The 15283-nt window shown below is 49.0% G+C and overlaps 1 protein-coding gene across 1 annotated transcript; it reads left to right on the top strand.

Annotated features, from left to right (window-relative positions):
- Positions 1-5430: 5430 nt before the first annotated feature.
- LOC104304621 (serine/threonine-protein kinase PAK 3) lies at positions 5431-8789 on the top strand. The gene is made up of 7 exons (XM_054177835.1): positions 5431-5474; positions 5886-6020; positions 6140-6257; positions 7043-7142; positions 7576-7812; positions 7907-8085; positions 8703-8789. Exons 1-7 carry the CDS (start codon positions 5431-5433, stop codon positions 8787-8789), a joined length of 900 nt encoding a protein of 299 aa, XP_054033810.1.
- Positions 8790-15283: the final 6494 nt, after the last annotated feature.

Here is a 15283-nt window from a genome sequence, read left to right as displayed (position 1 = left end):
CCCATTGGCAGTCTGTTGAAAGTGTACTGGATTCCTCTCCAGGTGAAAGCAAACTGAGGCCTGCATTCCTCTGCTATGGGAATAGAGAAGAATGCATTAGCAATGTCTGTGGTAGCATACCATTTGGCCTCTTTGGATTCCAGCTCATACTGGAGTTCCATCATGTCTGGTACTGCTGCACTCATAGGCGGTGTTACTTCATTCAGGGCTCGGTAGTCCACTGTCAGACGCCAGTCTCCATTCGGCTTTCGCACAGGCCACACTGGACTGTTGAAAGGTGAATGAGTTTTGCTGATGACTTTCTGACTCTCCAACTGACAAATCAGATTCTGAATGGGCAACAAAGAGTCACGGTTGGTTCTGTATTGTCTGTGATGCACAGTCTGAGAAGCAACCGGCAACTTAATGTCCCGAATCTTGTGTTGTCCCACAACTGCAGATTCATCAGAGAGTTCAGGTCTAGCAGACAGCTTCAGCTTTTGTCCATCAATTTCTACAGAAGCTACTCCAAAAGCCCATTTGTAACCCTTAGGGTCCTTGAAACGCCCTTCTCTCAGAAAATCAATTCCCAAAATACAAGGTGCATCAGGTCCGGTCACAACTGTATGCTTCTTCCACTGTTTACCAGTTAGACTTATATTAACCTCTACCTTACTTAACTCTTGAGATCCACCAGTGACTCCCAGAATAGTTATGGACTCCGATCCCTGATAATTTGATGGCAATATGGTGCACTGAGCTCCTGTGTCAACCAAGGCCCTGTACTTCTGAAAGTGTGAAGTGCCAGGCCACTGGATGTACACATCCCAATAGATTCTGTTATCTCCATTATCCCTCTCCTCCCCCTGGCGGGAGGCAGGGCACCCCTAATTGTGGGGAACATTCCCACAGGTGCAACGAGCACACTGTGCAGTGTTAGAACTGGAGCCACTGTTGGAGCTGTCATTGTTGTCCTGGGGAACTGTGGAAGTAACAGCTACCCTTCTGGTATTGCTACCCTGGGTTCTGCCACTTTGCAGTTCCCTCAGTCTCCTGAAAAGATTAGAAGTTGGTTGGCCATCCCACCTGTTCATGTTCTCACCAAACTGATCACGTAGAGTTATCCAAATGGTCCTACGTGATTGCCTTGGTGGTCTGTTTTGGTTTGGCCTGTTTTGGAATGACCTCCTTGGAGGATGTCTATTCCTCACAGCTGAAACCTGCACCCACCTGGAGGAAGAATTGGAATCATCTCTTTGTGCCAATTGGCATATGGAATCTTTGATTTCATCCTTCAGTTCTCTCATGCAATCCTTTATCTCACTAGACAGAGCTTTAATGGCTGAAACCAAAGAAACACGTGTCATGCTATCATCCAATTGTCTTAGTTGATCAGTGAATTGGCCAACCGTAGGAGGATCTCCACCATAATTTCTTGCCACAATTCTACTTGCCAAAATATTTGCATAATTGGAAGGAGCAAGTTTGATGAGCTTTTTAGCAAGACCAGCTGCCACAGGAATGTCGTCAGGATTCAGAGTATCATGGTCACCATAGAGTATCTCTCTAATGGCAAACTCTCTCGGATGCTTAATTCCCTCATCTATGGTAGTACAGGGCTTAGGATTCCATGGAAGGTCATCTCGGGAAGGGTATCTCAGGGAAACCGCCATTAAAAGGCGTATCCACAGATTAACCTTACCGAGAATCTTGGCTAGATGTCTGTCTATTCCATTATCCTTTGAGAGAGTTCCTAGCTGGGCTGCTGACTTGTCTCCAACTATTAGAGCTGGAGCACCTGTATCATAACACCTAGCAAGCCAAGATAGGATGGGTTCCTTATCTGCTCTGAGGTAATCTTTGCGGACATTGCGAATCTCCTCCCTTGGTGACGAGCAGCTCTGCAGGTCATCCTCCTCTTCATCTATCACATCTTCCTGAACGTTTTGTCCCCATAATCCTGCTGTCACTCTCCTAAGGATCTCTTTAAGCTGAGAAGCACCACTGCCAGCTGCTGTCTTAGCTGCATCTCCATCCTGTGATGATCTCAATAACTCAGCTATATCTCTAAGGCGAACCTTCTGTTCATCTCCAGCAGGCCCTTTCCTAGCAGAGGTTCCCTCACCAGGATCATCCTGTCTAGCAGAGGTTCCCTCACCGGGATCGGTCTCCTGCTCTTCTCCTCCATTAGCTCCACTAGCTCCTGGATCAGCTTTGGCCTTTCCACCTCTGGTCTTTAAGACTGCTACTTGTTTAACTGGAGCTGTGTTTGAATTTACAGCCATCCTGATAGAAGCTGACAGGTCCTGATCTAAATCAGCCGCCGTGGGGGCCCCTTCCGGTCCTGTCATGGCGGACGGAAATGACCTTGCCTCACTACCGGTCGCCATCTTGGGAATGGGAGCCGCCCCTGGCTGCTTGCCAAAGTCATAGAGTGGAGCATTTAACGTAGCTTTGCCAATAGGTTTTGCTATTTTTCTAACTGACGCAGCCCCTTCCTCGTCACTCGAGGACTCTGGGGCAGATTTAGAGGAACGCCTACGCTTCCTAGATTTTTGCTTAATCACAAAACATGGTCGAGAAACCTTTTTCTCTCTATGTAGAGCCCACAGCAGACACACAATAATTATCAGCGACAGCAGGATTACACCCGTCAAATAAATCACCTTAAGATCCCAGCCAGCACTTAAAGTTACTCTTTGACCTCCTGAAGTGTTAAACTCCCTTATCTCGATCGGCAAAGTGGAAGACGTTCTATTGCCGTAATTAGTGAGCCGAAAAAAGCCCAAACAGTGTTTATACAACAGCTGGATCCTATGCATAAACCACAAATAGATTTTACGCATTAAATATTTACCTATCTGGTCTAACATCAACCCGATGCAGTACCGGTAGACCAACATGCCACAGACCGAGAAGAATAAACGTTCTAAAACCCAGAGCACCTTCATTTCGTTTCTCCGGCTGAGACAAGCAATAAATCAACTTAATTACTTAATTGCCGGCCCCACGTTGGGCGCCAATAAAAAAGAGTGTGTAGTGGTTCGAAAGGAAAGGCTCTGCTTTCCCTCCCCCACTGAGAAAGAGACCACGGCTAAACCCAGTCAGAGAAATGAGAGTATATTTTACAAGGAAACAGATTCTATGTAACACAACAAATACAGGTATTTTACAATATATACAGGAATATACAGCCAATGAACTCAACCAGAAACCAGACCCCCCACAGAGGGAGCTTCCCCCTGTGCCCCCTTCAACCCCCTACCTCCCTTCTCCCCCAAAGGAGGTAGAAGAAGAGACGAGGACAGTTAACAGGGCAGGAAAGGAATAAAGGCCTTGCACAGGGAGTTAGTTCTTATCTTTTGGCAAGAAGCCCAGAAGCAGATCCAGCCGAGAGGGACAGTGAAGGAAGGAAGACTGAGAGAAAGTTCCCAACTCCCCTGGGTCCAATCTCTCCTCCCACAATCCTACCAATGAAATTCGTTTAGAAAACCAAAATATTTTACAAACATTTAGCCAGTGTGCCCCTTCCTTAAAGGCACAGCGTCAAACGGCCACAACCATCTTTGGTCAGCACAGGATTTAGTGCCATTCAGCAGCATGTTTCTGATCAGACCAGCCCTCAGGTGAAGACTCCAAGGGCTGCAGTCCCACCAGGACCTATATGTTAGGTGTAACTTAGAGCTCAGGCCTGTGGGACTATAGCCACATCTGGACTGGTTTCTGAGGGCTAAGGAGACTGAGGTGGTGTGTAGTGACCACACCTCCCAAGCACCCAAATGGTGACTTGGCAGAAACTGTGCCATGGAGATACCTGTCCTTCCCCACAGTCTCTCTGAGGAGCTGAATGAACAGCTTAGACTACAGCCTGAACATTTATATGGCTGAAGTGTGGTGAGAAGAGCCCTGCACAGCTCTGCACTGTAGAGAGGAAAAAAGGTCTGTGAAGGCCTGAGATGCAGCTCCTAATGGAGCAGGCTGCTCCCCAAAGCCTGCAGTACTGAGGAGAGGTCAGCAAAGGGAGATGCTCCCTGCTTCTCTCAGACATTCATGTCCCAACTTCCAGAGTCTTTTGGTGACCCATGGAAACAGCTGAGCATGGAGGAACAAGGCTGTGGGGCCCTGGGTAGATCCATTTCTGTCCCCAGCAACCAGGCAAATGCACCATGTCAGCCATCACTCCGAAAAGCAGTGAGGGCTGAAGTGACATCAGCCATGAGCGTCTGCAGAACCAGCCTGCCACTGTGCCCCTCCAGTCTGGGACAGGACAGCAAATCCAGACAGTTTAAGAGCTCTGCATGTGCCAGACTGGATCTTCTTTAGGGTCTGCAGTACCACCTCTGGGGCATCTCTGCAAGCCTCCTTTCTGACCCTAAACCATCTCCTGTCACAGGTCTCCTTATGGGCATCTGACAGCAAGAGCTGCGGGCAGCGGCAGACAGATGAGGACCCCCTGGACAAACTCAGTATGTATTCTGTACTCCTGGCTGAGACAGCAGTGCACTGTGTGCATGCCTCAGGATGACACCTGCCCAATGTTCATCCTCAGCTGAGTGTCAGGAGTCACTCACAGCTCCCTACACCAGCTGAGAGTGGGCTTGGAGGCAAGCAGAGAGCACTCTGGGGGCTGCTGCTGCCTCTGAGAGCAGCTGTGCCTGGGCTGGGATTTGCCTGAGCTTTCTTTTGCAAGAAAAGCAAATGCAGAGATTGTTTCTGCTTGAGCACAAGGCTGTGACCTGCTCTGCTGCATCTTGAAGGAGGCCTCTTTCATTTTGTATCTTTCAGGGAGCATTGTGAGCATGGGACATCCTGAGAATAAATATGCAGAGGCAGAGAAGCTGGGCCAGGGGTAAGTCCAATCACAGCTACTTCTACAAGGCATTTGTAAATGCCAGAGGACAGTTGGAGCTGTGCCAGGCTCTCCAGAGATGCTGAAGACAGCAGAGTCAGAATAAGGGGGTGTATGAGGCAGACAAGTGCAGTCACTGTGAGAACATGGCCATTGCCCTCACAACCTCTTGGCTGTCCTGGGGCTGAGCTTGTGCAAAGGTGCCTTTCAACAACTAGTGCAAAGAGACCGAGCTGATCTCTGGCCTGCAAGGGTATCTGAGCTGATTTCCTCCAGCTCTCAGCAGAGCCTGAAGCCGGCAGGCCCTTCTTGCAGAACAGTGAGTGTGCTGCCATAGGCAGCTCATGCCTGTGCTGCTGCAGGTCAGGTCAGAGCGCAGGGGAAAGATCCTCGAGAAGAAAATACTCACAAAGGCAGTCAGAGAGGATGAGCTGGGAGAGCCAGATTACTGCAGCAGCCTTTTTCTTCCTGGCTGAGCAGTGGATGAGCACAAGTGCTTTAGAACCACTGCAGGCAGCAGAGCTCTCCTGTCTGGGCTGGCTTTCACTCACAGGCACTAAACCCCTTCTCCTTTCTTTGCTGCTGTTGTGTTTGTAGGAGCTATGGAGCTGTTTTTCGTGCTGTTGAAACGGCCACAGGACGAGAGGTGAGTGCCAGGAGTCCCAACAGCTTCTGCAGCTCTTCATTGCCTTCCACGGGGCTGCAAACTGGGGATGGGGCTTTCAGGTCACCCCTAGCCCCTTCCTCTGCAGCACTGACTCGTGCCAGCTGGCAGAATCCATCAGCTGCTCCCTTCAGCTGCTCAGCGAAAGCTCTTTCGGAGCAAGGTGGTTGCTTTGCTACAGCAGCTCAACATTTCTGCAGGTTTCACAAGGCCCAGTGTCCATGGCCTAGTGTCCTGGAAGTAGCACCCAAGGCAGCAGAGAAACAGAGGGTTGACACATAAAGGACTGAGCTCCTGAGTCGCAGAGGAAGACAGCTGGGCACAGCTTGGCTGTGGCCCTGCACAAACGCTCCCTGTGTGTTCACCCCAATCTCATGCAACAGCCTGCTGAAGCTCATGGATTTCGATACAATTTCAGGTGGCCATCAAGCACATTTATGTCAACCAAGGGGACGAGGACTATGTGATGCAGGAAATCCTGGTTCAGCGGGACCATAAGAACCCAAACATCGTCAACTACCTGGACAGGTGAGTGGTCCTGTTCTTCCCAGGTGGAGGCTCCTCTGCATGGTGCAAGCCAAAGGGACTCACTGGCAGAGAAGTGACCTCTTTAGTATTGCTCTACTCTGACACTGCTTTCTTTTCAGCTATCTGGTGGGTGCTGAGCTGTGGCTGGTCCTGGAATACCTCGATGGGGGCTCCCTGGCTGATGTGCTTCAGGTGACACGTATGGATGAAGGCCAGACAGCAACTGTCTGCAGGGAGGTAAGGGATGCCATGTGTGCTTCCAGGCATTGGGAGAGGATGTCTCTTCTGCACAGCTGGTTAAGAATGGGAAAGATGGCATCTTCAGAGGCTGTTGTTTCTCTGCAGCTTCTGCTGTACAGAGAGGAGAGGACCTCTTCAGTGAAGTGCCTGCCAGTAGCCCTTCACTTCTTCAGCTCTGTTGTTCTCCTCTGCTCTTACTGTCTGCTCTCTTTGTTAGTTTAGTTTTGCTCTTCTCACTTCTGCTGCTTTCAGCCTCTCCCTGCAGCATGCCAGTGCTGCATTCCTTGCCTGGAAAAGCAGCCCTGCTGGTGGCAGAATGTGACATAACTGCAAAGCAAAGCAGAGCCTTCCCCATGGAAGGATATGGGCAGCCTTGCACCCACACTGGGGTGCTAGTTTCTGGCAAACAACTCACAGGCTCTTTCAGATCTGCTGTGGAGCCTACCCACCAAATCTTGGTCATGCAGCCTCCCACCTGAAAGTGATCCACTTCCCACCGAAGGAAGGGGCTTTTGTGTTTTGGCCAGAGAGCATTTGCCATGGGGAAGGAGGCAGCACACCCAGTGCAGCAGCAGCCATCCTGCCTGTGCTTTCAGGGGACAGTCTGCAATGAGGGACATTTCTCTTCCTTTGGCAGCAGCAAGTTGTGCCTCTGGACAGCACAAGATTCCAGCATTGCTCACAAGCCATCTAGAAACGAAATCTTGTAGAGCCCTTTGCTTGCTTCTGGGAGGAACTCAGGTCATGAATTTTTACCCTCCCGTTCCTTTCTTATCCCTCAGTGTCTGCAAGGCTTGGACTGCCTTCATTCCGACGGAGTCATCCACAGGGACATCAAAGGGTGTAACATCCTGCTTGGAACGGACGGGTCTGTCAAACTGGGTGAGTATCCTTGGTCAGGGACAGTCTTCCTAGCCTGTGGTGTGGGGCTGCTTCTGACTGGCTGCCAGGTACCCAGGAGTGATGGCTGTGGCAGTGCCCAGAGCACTGCTGCAAGCTGAGAGTGCAGTGCCAGCATGCAGAGAAGGACTGGAAGGGAAAAGGTGTGGAGAGTGGCTGTGGCTTTGGCAACTGCTGCCACACAGAGGGAGTGACAAGAGAAAGGTTCGGGAGAATAAAGGCCACTGCATGGACCTTGAGGGCTTTGTAAAGTGTCCAGCTCAGCAGTGCTTTGGCTGACAGCACTGATAACCAGTGCATGGCCACTTCTGCAGGTAGAGCCAAGCAGATGTTCTCAGTCCAGGATGCAGTGGGTGTTTCCTTGGCTTGCTGTCCCCATTCAGCTGCCTTTAACAAGACTCGGGTTTCTTCTCAGCTGATTTTGGCGTCTGCGCTCTGCTCACCCCGGAGCAGAACAAGAGGACCTCCTACGCTGGAACCCCCCGCTGGATGGCTCCAGAAATACTGAAGGAAGAGCCCTACGGCCCCAAGGTGGACATCTGGTCCCTTGGCATCACGACAGTGGAAATGGCCAAAGGAGAACCTCCCTACGCCTCTGAAAATGACAGCAAGGTAAGTGGCACGCCAGTAGATGCCGTTGTCCTTCTGACTAGTGCCACCTTGTCTGCCAGGAGACAAAGTCTCAGTCACACCAACCTGAACTAGGGCCACTGAGGCCTGCTTCTACAAATGCCACTGGTGCACAGTGAAAGAAGCAGATGAAGTCTTGTGCTTCCTTTTTATCGAGGTGGGCGACCTGATTGCTGCCAACGGGACGCCAAAGCTGCAGAACCCGGATGAGCTTTCTGCTGTCCTTCGTGACTTCCTCCAGCGCTGCCTGGAGGTGGATGTGGACAGGCGATGGTCTGCCAAGGACCTGCTGCAGGTAAAATGCAAAGCAGCTGCAAGTGCAGCAGCTGCGCTGTGGAAGGGTTTCCTCATCAGCTACACTTGAAGGCACCTAGGGACCCTCAGTTGCAATGATGCCAGGCAGACCCTGCTCCCCCTGCAAGCCAGAGCTGAGTCCATCAGCACTCCATCATGTGTCTCCCTGCTCTTGCCTTGCTGCTCAAAGCCTGCACCTCAGTGCCCATCAGAACAGCCCTGGGCCTGGATGCTGCTGGGATAAACATTTCCTAGAGGTCTTGGGGTTGCCTGAGCAATGGCTGATGCCCCTCAGCCTTTGTGACAGCTAAAGTAGCCCACCTCTTCAGGAAAGAGGAACTAAGGAAGGGGGTTGAGTTTCCTACCACAGCAGCAGCATTCCCTGAGGTCAGGCAGGGCCAAAACCCCAGCCAGCTGAGAACCCCTTGAGAAACAGATTGATGGGACCATGGCTGTGCCTGCCTGAGATGGCAAGGGACTGGACATGGAGACACAGGGGCAGATGGTCCCCTCATCCCTCTTTGTGCTTACAGCTGGGAACCAGAGGAGCACTGCTTGAGCCTGTGGGTCCCTGAGTGTGGACAGTAATGGTTCATTTGTGTTTCTTCTTCTGGACAGCACCCATTTGTGACGGCAGCAGGGCCGGTCTCCAACCTCATCTCACTGACCCATGCAGTAAAGGAAGCCAGGAACCGTGTCCACTAGTGCCTGAGGCCAAGTCCTGTTGTGGCGGCTTGGAGCAGGACCTTGCGCTTGGACTTGTTGGATTTCATGAGTGACGTAGTTTCATATCAAATTGATAAGACAGAAATATGATAGAATATGAGTATACTTCAGCTTTCAAGATGTGTACGATTTATTAAATATCAGCAACTATTCTTCTGAGCCAATTTGATTCAGGTTTGTTTGCCTGGTTGATGATAGGTTAATTGCACATGATAGGATGCTAATAAACAGCAGAATAACAGTCTAGAAAAACCAGCTGGGTGTCATCTGCAGACTTGCTGAGGGTGCCTCTGTCCCGCTGTCCCTGTCACTGACACAGAGGTTAAACAGCGCCCCTCCCAGTACTGACCCCTGAGGAACACCACTCGCCTCTGGTCTCTATTTGGACACAGAGCTGTTGACCACGACTCTCTGAGTGCATCCAGTCAGACAACAAGTCCATGCAGATGGCATCAGTTGCTTTTCCTTTTTCCACTGAATCTGTAACTCCAGTGTATTGGTCCAGCAGGATCTGCCCTTGGTGAAGGTATGCTGGTTACCACCGGTCACCTCTTCCTCATTTTCCATGTGCCTCAGCAGAGCCTTCATGAGGATCTGCTCCATGACCTTGACAGCCACAGAGGTGGGATTGACTGGCCTGGAGCTTCTGGGGTCTTCCTCTTTTCCCTCTTTGAGGATGGGGATTTGGTTTCCCCTTCTCCAGTCAGCTTTGCCCTTTTGCCATCAGCAAAAGGTCCTCTGGTCTAACCATCCTGCAGTGAGCTGGGACATCTTCAACTAGAGCAGGTTGCTCAGAGTCCTCTCCAACCTGACCTGGAATGTTTCCAGGGCTCAGAACTCTCCTCTCTCCATCACTGAAGGAGGAATTGGAGTACTGGAGGAGGGAGAAAAGTCAGGGAGACTGCATTAGATCACAGAATCACAGAATTTTCAGGGTTGGAAGTGACCTCAAGGATCATCCAGTTCCAACTTCACTGCCATGGGCAGGGACACCTCACACTAGATCAGGTTGCTCAGAGCCACATCCAGCCTGGGCTTAAAAACATCCAGGTATGGGGCTTCTACCACCCTCCTGGTCAACTTGTTCCAGTGTCTCACCACCCTCCTGGGGAAGAATTTCTTCCTAATGTGTAGCCTCCTATAGCTTGGATCCATTCCCACTAGTGCTATCACTAGCTGACACCCTAAAAATCCCTCACTAGCTTTCTTGTAGGCCCCCTTCAGATACTGGAAGGCCACAGTGAGGTCTCCGCAGAGCCTTCTCTGGACTGAACAACCCCAGCTCTCTCAGTCTGTCCTCACAGGAGAGGTGCTCCAGCCCTCTGATCATCCTCATGGACCTTCTCTGGACACCTTCCAGCACCTCCAGATCCTTCTTGTAATAGAGGTTCCAGAACTGGACACAGTACTCCAGGTGGGTTCTCAACAGAGTGGAGTAGAGAGGGAGAATCACCTCCCTCGACCTGCTTCCTATGCTTCTCTTGATGCAGCCCAGGATGTAATTGGCTTTCTGGGCTGCAAGTGCACACTAGTGGCTCCTGTTGAGCTTCTCATCCACCAGCAACCCCAAGTCCTTTTTTTCAGGGCTGCTCTCAAGACAGTCACTGCCCAGCCTGTGTCAGTGTTTGGTATTGCCCTGACCCAGATACAACAGGACCTGCTCTTGGTCTTGTTGAACCTCATGAGGTTGGCTTGTGCCCACCTCTCCAGCCTGTCAGCATCTCTCTGGATGGCATCCCTTCCTTCCAGCACATCTGCTGCACCTCACAGCTTGATGGCATCAGCAGACCTCCTGAGAATAGAATAGAATAGAATAGAATAGACCAGGTTGGAAGACACCTTCAAGATCATCGCATCCAACCCATCAACCAATCCAACACCACCTAAACAACTAACCCATGGCACCAAGCACCACATCAAGTCTTCTCCTGAAAATCTCCAATGATGGCGACTCCACCACCTCCCCAGGCAGCCCATTCCAATGGGCAATCACTCTCTCTCTATAGAACTTCTTCCTCACATCCAACCTAAACCTCCCCTGGCACAGCCTGAGACTATGAGGGTGCACTCAATGCCACTGTCCATGTCGCTCACAAAGATGTTAAACAAGACTGGTCCCAGTACTGATCCCTGAGGGACTCCACTCTTCACTGGCCTCCACTTAGACGTGGACCCATTGACTGCCACTCTTTGGGTAGGCATGGAACGGACAGGTGTATACCTCAGTCTGGACTGAGCAGGACTTCCCAGTGTTCCCTCAGCTGATGGTGTCCCCAGACATCTGCTTTGGGCCTGTGCAGCTGGATTTTGTTTTACAAACCCAGGTACTGCAGAGCTGGCTCAGCTGACAGAATACAGGTAACCAGCTCCACCTGGGCTGTTTAAAGGTCTCACCCACCTGTGTCACCCACGTGCCCAGGGAGATGTCTTGCGGTGTCTCAGGTGGCCTCAGACACCAGCATTTGGGCAATTAAATAGAATTTTTTCTATGTAGGGCCCCGAAAATGATGGGAGGGCTAGGGCCTGGAGTCTTACACCTGTGAATGAACAACCCCATGTATCAGCATGACTTGGGGACTGACGTGTTGGAGAGCAGTGAAGGCGAAAAGAATCTGGGGATCCCAGTGGATAGAAGGATGACCATGAGCCAGCAATATGCTCTTGTGGCCAAGAAGGCCAATGCCATTCTGGGATGTATTAGAAGGGGTGTGGTTAGTGGGTCAAGTGAGGTTCTCCTCCCCTTTTACTCTGCCCTGGTGAGGCTTCATCTGGAATATTGTGTCCAGTTCTGGGCCCCTCAGTTCAAAGGACAGGGAAATGCTTGAGAGAGTCCAGTGCAGAGCCACAAGGATGATTAAGGGCATGGAACATCATCTTTGTGAGGAGAGACCGAGGGAACTGGGGGTCTTTAGAAGAGGAGACTAAGGGGTGACCTCTTTGGTGTTCATAGATATGTAAAGGAGGAGTGCCACGGGGATGGAGCCAGGCTCTTATTGGTGATGCCCAATGACAGGACAAGGGGCAATGCGTAGAAGTTGAGGAATAGGAAGTTCCATGGAAACATGAGGAAAAACTTTTTCCCTGTGAGGGTGACAGAACACTGGAACAGGCTGTCCCGGGGTGTTGTGGAGTCTCCTTCTCTGGAGATAATCAAAACCCTCCTGGATGTGTTCCAGTGTGGTCTGGCATAGGTGATCCTGCTCTGGCAGGGGGGGGTTGGACTAGGTGATCTTCCAAGGTCCCTTCCAGCTCTTAACATTCTGTGATTCTGTGAACCAGAAATAGTGGAGCAGGTATGGTGGCTGAAATGTGTTCATTCCTGCATTGAATCTGTGGCAATATAAGCTGTTCCTCCCAAACATATTCCTAAATTCTGTTCTACATCCTTCATCAAAGCCAAAGCTAGTTTCCCAAAGTCTTATTTGCATCACACTTGTTATGGGATTCTGTGCATGTCATCATGATGCAGACCTATGTTGAGTGAAGAACAGCTGCAGAATATTTGATGTTGCAGCAGAAGTATATATTTGAGGTATTACAAAATATTCCCATATGCTAGCTGCTGACAGTCCTTCCATAGAGTAAGTAAGAAAACAGCCTGCACATGGAAGAATGGAATAAAACATGCCAAAAGCAGGTTCTGAAGAAACTACCATGTTAGTAAATCATCTTTATTTCAAAGCAGTTAGGAGGAAGCTACATCATCCCTGCCATTGTGTACTAAGAGTCCTTGTTTAAGATCAGTGAGTAGGAATCTGCAGCCAACACTCTTGCAATTGCCTGCCAGTTATGAATTTGGAATTTGGTCAAAAATTTCAGATTGAACCTGAGCATTCACTTGCATCTGGACTTTAATGTAACAGCCTAAAGGGAGTGTTGTTCCACATTTTAAATCACACCGAACTTGATGAGGGGCTTGACGTGATCTACAAGAAACACAGTCTCAGGCTGCACCAGGGGAGGTTTAGGCTGGATGTTAGGAAAAAGTTCTATCCAGAGAGAGTGATTGCCCATTGGAATGGGCTGCCTGGGGAGGTGGTGGAGTCGCCATCACTGGAGGTTTTCAGGAGGAGACTTGATGGGGTGCTTGGTGCCGTGGGTTAGTTGTTTGGGTGGTGTTGGATTGGTTGATGGGTTGGACGCGATGATCTTGAAGGTCTCTTCCAACCTGGTTTATTCTATGTATTCTATGTATTCTATGTATAAAAGGTCAGAAAAGCTGTGAGTGTTTATTTACATGAAGTGAAAGCAGTACTTTCATTCCTGATTTTACACTTCATCTTCTGTATTCACTTAAGAGTCTCTGGAAAGCCCTTCTACTGCTTTTCTGTCCTAGTAGATCTTTAGCATACATGCACTGAGAGGCAATGTACATGGCATATAGCTCTATAAAGGACTAGGGTGGTGGAACCTGCAGGCAACTGGATCATGATTGCTGTCAGTTCAATCAATAGAAAAAGCATCTGGGCAAGAAAGAGGGCACTTGGGCTGATTCAGGAACATTAACTCCTTTAGCAAGGCAGCTAAGGGCTAGCCTAGCAACACAATGACAGGTACCTTCATTGTTGAAAGACCATGAAGAATATATTGGACAACATAGCTTTACATGGATCATGTCAGAAACTATGCAAAGGGGATGTGTGGCAGGGAAGTCATCATGCTGCACTAAAGTACCTGTCACTTGGGGAGGTAAAAATAACAGTAATATGGGCCAAATTGCTATATCCTTCTCCCACTAAAGCAATGTCAGCATGTGCTAACTTACTTGTGACAGAGTTTGTAATGGCGATGGACAAAAGAGGAACCTTTTATCAGCTGTTTGGGCTAGTCAGCTGCAAACACCACAAAATACAGATGCGTCTGCCCTGCAGCATGTGTAGGAAAATCTCACTCACATTCTTAATCTTCAGCTATGCCTGCTCTGGACTATAAGAAGCATTGGCAAGTTGTGTTTGAACCCTGCTTAAATATCTGACTATTTCTATGGCAACATTGCCGGTGCGAGCCAGCCTAGTTGTGCACCTTCATCCTTGAAGCGGGCTGCTAAAGCGGGTGTGATGCTAAGGTCTAATATGACCAATGATATGTTTCCAAACACACAGAAATGAGAACTTTGTGTTTAAATGGCAAAAGGAAGCCACTTCACAAGAGCTGAGTTTAACTCTGGTTTGTTTGACACAAACATTTTATAACTGCATGGAACCACCTGACGCTGACAACATGTGGTTCTTGTTCTCCTGCCTGATGATATCACTCACAGCACTCTGACATTATCTGCTATGTGCACCCTCTTGACATTTGAACATCTGAACCAATTTGCACTTGCACTACTATCTGAGCCGGTTTAGAGTTTTCCCTCACTTACTGTTCACAGAATCTAATCTGCTGTCTTTGATGTGTATTATTGGGTTTCCAACACAAACTCATGTTTGTGAGAATTTAGATAATGATAATACACAAGAGCATCCATGTATTTGGGAATCGATATACAGCACGCAGCCACAAACTGCCTCTCCAGCACCAGTCATTTTTGTTGGAGCCCAGCTATTTACAGTGGCTTGAGTGCTATTTAAAAGACCATAGCAAGTACATTTTGAGAACATTTGCTTGCTGGTATTTGGACCCATGACAGGTTAATTTTTGATTTAGTTATCTCCGTACTTTCTTTCTCTTGTTTGAATCCGTGCTCTAACGCATGAAATTCCTGGTCTACAAATCAATGCAAGTAACCTACAATGCAGCAGGAAGAAGAAACCAGTGAGTATTCATGCCATGGGATGAAGTACAGGCACAAATGTCTGCGTGTGTGTCATTTGTTAAAATGATTCTGCCTCTTGCAGCATTTGCTAATTTCCAGACATGATGCTCTCCATTTAGGCTTGCACACAGAAATGAAGTTCACAGGTAGTATTTGTAAAACAGTTACCCCAGACTGGTTTGCTGCATTTCCGTAATGACTGTTGCACACATGTAATAACTATTTTTACAAGACACCTACTATTTTGTTCCATCTGGCCATTTCCTATAAAACATTTCTGTTTGTACTGGCCATCAAAAATAAATGATGGCAATAGTCTCCCAGTTCAAAAGGGGTTGAAGGGGCCTTGAGAGGTCATCTAGTCCAACCACTCTGCCAGAGAAAAGTCACCAGTTTTTGCTATTTGTCTAACAAATCACACCTACATGTTCTTCCAGTCATGCAGCCTCAGGTGCCTTGGGAACTGGCTTTTCTGACTTCCTAAGTGTGGGAGAATCTCTTGAGTGAAATCAGCCTTCTTTTTGTGCAAGACCCCTGGCTGTTGTGTCATATATGGAATGGGCATAACACCTGTGAGTGACAGAGACACCCCTGTATCCCATCCTGGAAAATCTTATGAGGTGAGTGTCATGCTGATGGTTCTCTGTTCTGAAATGGCTACTCCTAAAATATCACTCCAGTGCACACACTTCAGTTAAAAAAACAAGGGCATACA

Source organism: Dryobates pubescens, chromosome Z, assembly GCF_014839835.1.
Source record: "Dryobates pubescens isolate bDryPub1 chromosome Z, bDryPub1.pri, whole genome shotgun sequence".
NCBI lineage: Eukaryota > Metazoa > Chordata > Aves > Piciformes > Picidae > Dryobates > Dryobates pubescens.
The sequence above is the reverse complement of the archived record's forward strand: the minus strand, read 5'-3'. Positions and strand labels throughout refer to the sequence as shown.

What these genes read in the sequence shown, in the direction of transcription:
- LOC104304621 (XM_054177835.1), top strand. Translation starts at nt 5,431, where the DNA reads ATGGAGCTGTTTTTCGTGCTGTTGAAACGGCCACAGGACGAGAG. An exon ending in TGCCGTTGTCCTTCTGACTA is followed by an intron (nt 7,813 to 7,906) that starts GTGCCACCTTGT and finishes ACTGGTGCACAG; the next exon opens with TGAAAGAAGCAGATGAAGTC. An exon ending in CTGCCAAGGACCTGCTGCAG is followed by an intron (nt 8,086 to 8,702) that starts GTAAAATGCAAA and finishes TCTTCTGGACAG; the next exon opens with CACCCATTTGTGACGGCAGC.